Source organism: Argentina silus (genome assembly GCF_951799395.1).
Source record: "Argentina silus genome assembly, chromosome: 5".
Classification (NCBI taxonomy): Eukaryota; Metazoa; Chordata; class Actinopteri; order Argentiniformes; family Argentinidae; genus Argentina; species Argentina silus.
In genome coordinates this window covers 17,496,822-17,499,792 of record NC_139659.1, presented here as the reverse complement: position 1 = coordinate 17,499,792, position 2,971 = coordinate 17,496,822, and the positions used below count along the sequence as shown (strand labels likewise).

General features: G+C 48.1%; 1 protein-coding gene across 1 annotated transcript; it reads left to right on the top strand.

Annotated features, from left to right (window-relative positions):
* Window positions 1-507: 507 nt before the first annotated feature.
* On the top strand, window positions 508-2,118 carry LOC310805187 (alpha-2B adrenergic receptor; the record flags this gene model as incomplete). Its single annotated transcript, XM_083670767.1, has 1 exon — window positions 508-2,118. One exon carries the CDS (start codon window positions 508-510, stop codon window positions 2,116-2,118), a length of 1,611 nt encoding a protein of 536 aa, XP_083526893.1.
* Between the last annotated feature and the right edge of the window lie 853 nt (window positions 2,119-2,971).

Genomic DNA, 2,971 nt, shown 5'->3' with positions numbered 1-2,971 from the left:
GACGTTTTGCTTAATTAAATCTGATATTCAGAGCTCCGTTTTGATGATGTATTCAAGCAGCTGTGTGATTTATTGGATAATTGCAATACGTTTCCTGAATGGGAATAATGATGACTTAAAATGACGTAAAATTCTTCGAAATCATCCTGTGACCAAGCCTAATTTACGCCTATTTATTCAATAAGACCCTTTTCATCCCACAAGAACAATTTGTGATAGGCAAAACTAGAGAGTGTATGAAAAGGGAAATGGCCTGAATTTCCACTGGATGCGTCTTGTGGGTGCTGAATATATATATTTTTTTCTCATGCGTAAAGTGGACAACTCAGCCTGACAATGTCACTGTTCCTTCAACCGAGCCCCTCTAATTCTATTTAATTGGCCAGCGAGTATTCACTCAGGGGTTAAACTAGAAAATAAAACATCCTTGTACTTTTCTCCAAAAGACACCCATTATAAACAAACTCTGATTCAAGACTGCCCTGTAATCAACACTGCAACATCGCCATGGCTACAACCCTGGATCTTACATGTCTGTCGGAGCTGGGTGGGGCCACTAACAGGAATCTCAGTTCAGGTCCCGCCCCCTGTAACCAGAGTGCACTCAGAGGCCATCCTTATTCCCCAGAAGCCACTGCAGCATTTGCCACTGCCATCACTCTCATGATGATCTTCACCATTGTAGGAAACATCCTTGTCATCATGGCCGTTCTGACGTCTCGATCACTTCAAGGGCCACAGAACCTTTTCCTCGTGTCTCTAGCAGCGGCAGACATTTTAGTCGCCACCCTCATCATTCCGTTCTCCTTAGCCAATGAGCTACAGGGTTACTGGGCGTTCAGCTCGTTGTGGTGTGAGATCTACCTGGCATTAGACGTTCTCTTCTGTACGTCTTCCATTGCCCACCTGTGTGCGATCTCATTGGACCGTTACCTATCAATTTCCAGGCCCGTCTCCTACGGTGCCCAGCGCACACCTGTGCGCATTAAGGCGGCCATCGTTGTAGTGTGGCTGATCTCTGCTGTCATCTCCTTCCCCCCTCTCCTCTCCCTGGATAAGAGTGAGGGAGGTGCAGAGGTGTGTGAACTGAACAGCGAGCGCTGGTATATTCTCTATTCCACGATCGGCTCCTTCTTCGCTCCATGTGTGATCATGATACTGGTGTATGTGAGGATCTATCAGATTGCCAAGCAGCACACGCGATGCCCCCCCGGAGACAAACGCAGGGAGGGGGGCGAAGACGTCAACGCTGCAGTCCCCAGCGCAGGGCACCATCCATCCAACCAATCACATCAGAACGGAGGGGAGGGCAGTAAAGCAACTGACCAATCAGCAACCAGCCCCCCAAAGAGTCCCCCTGTCTCTGTTCCCTCACCCTTGTCACCTTCTGCCCAGCTCAAAACACCCACCAGCCAGCAAAGTCAGCCCCAGCCCCCCTCCTCAACCCTAGCCCTCACACCTGTCCTCACCCCGTCCCCCTCCCTACCCACTCAAGACAACCACCCTCCCTTCACCTCTGACCCCCAGGGGCCTCACAGACACCCCCATAAGAGGGGGGAGACAAAGACAAAAGCCACCCATGACGATAGCTCCAGTTCCGGCTCAGAGGCAGAGACAGAGATGGGGGGAGGAGGACAAAGCGGCACAGGGCCAGGAAGAGAGAACAGGATGGTTCAGAACATCAGGGTTTCATCCCAAGGTAAAGGGCTTAAAGGTAAAGTTCAAAACCTAGCTCAAAGGTACAAAAACACTGTAGCCATGCCCACTGGCACAAAGTTGGACCTTGATAGTTTGCCAAAGCCCCAGGGCACACCCATGTCTCGCCGTAAGGCCATGCTGAACAGGGAGAAACGTTTTACCTTTGTCTTAGCGGTGGTCATCGGAGTGTTTGTGGTCTGCTGGTTTCCTTTCTTCTTCTCCTACTCTCTGAAAGCGGTGTGCCCAGAGACATGCACCCTCCCCGACCCTCTGTTTAAGTTCTTCTTCTGGATCGGCTACTGCAACTCCTGCCTCAATCCCGTTATATACACCATCTTCAACAAAGACTTCCGAAAAGCCTTCAAGAAGATACTGGGTAAGAACAACAAGGGCACCTTTTTTAGAGCGGATCATCTGTAAGGACAATACCATTTTGAAGCCTTTTAACCCCTTAAATTGTGATTGTGAAGTCACCACAAAAGACTGCTGATTCAGTCCTCTTGAACTGAGGGTAAAGAAAATATAATATAATAATAAGATTCTTTTTTTTTTTTTTTTTTTTAAAGCAAGAACATATTCTTTGTAGGAAAATCAAGGGCATGTTTTCATAGTAAAAGCAGGACCTATACTCTGATGTCCAAATATCACCAGATAGGAGAGTGAGAGAGGGACTGAGAGGGAGAGGGACACACATCTGATTGAAGTAGTGTAGACCATGCTATCATTGCTTCAAGAAAGAAAAGGAAGCCTGTTATGCTTCGGAGGACATGTATTTTTTCTCATTAAAAGACAGTGATGCTGTTCCCTTTGGACCACTGCCATAAAGGACATAGGCACATTCCTGCTTTGATTCAAACATTTCATAAAAAGAGAGAGAGAGAGAGAAAGAGAGAGAGAAAGAGAGAACATTACACACCAGACTCTCAACCTAGAAAGATAGCAAGTGACATCTGACAGAAACTTTTGGGAGACTTAGGGTATGCTGTAGTCGGCTGTTACTGGTAGTAAACAGCGGAGGGGGGGGGGGGGGGGGGGGGGGGGCTGCTTGTGGGTCTTACTGGAACAGAGCGGATATCACTATTAGTGTCCTTTTTCAGAGATGAAGATAGACACACACACACACACACACACACACACGCACACACGCACACACGTACACACGCACACGCACACACACACAAACACAAAACTGACTCTCTCTCTTCCTCTCTCCTTCCCTCCTGCTCTAGCCCAGGGCGTGTGGCTGTATACAGTAGAGGCTTCCCTCTTGCTA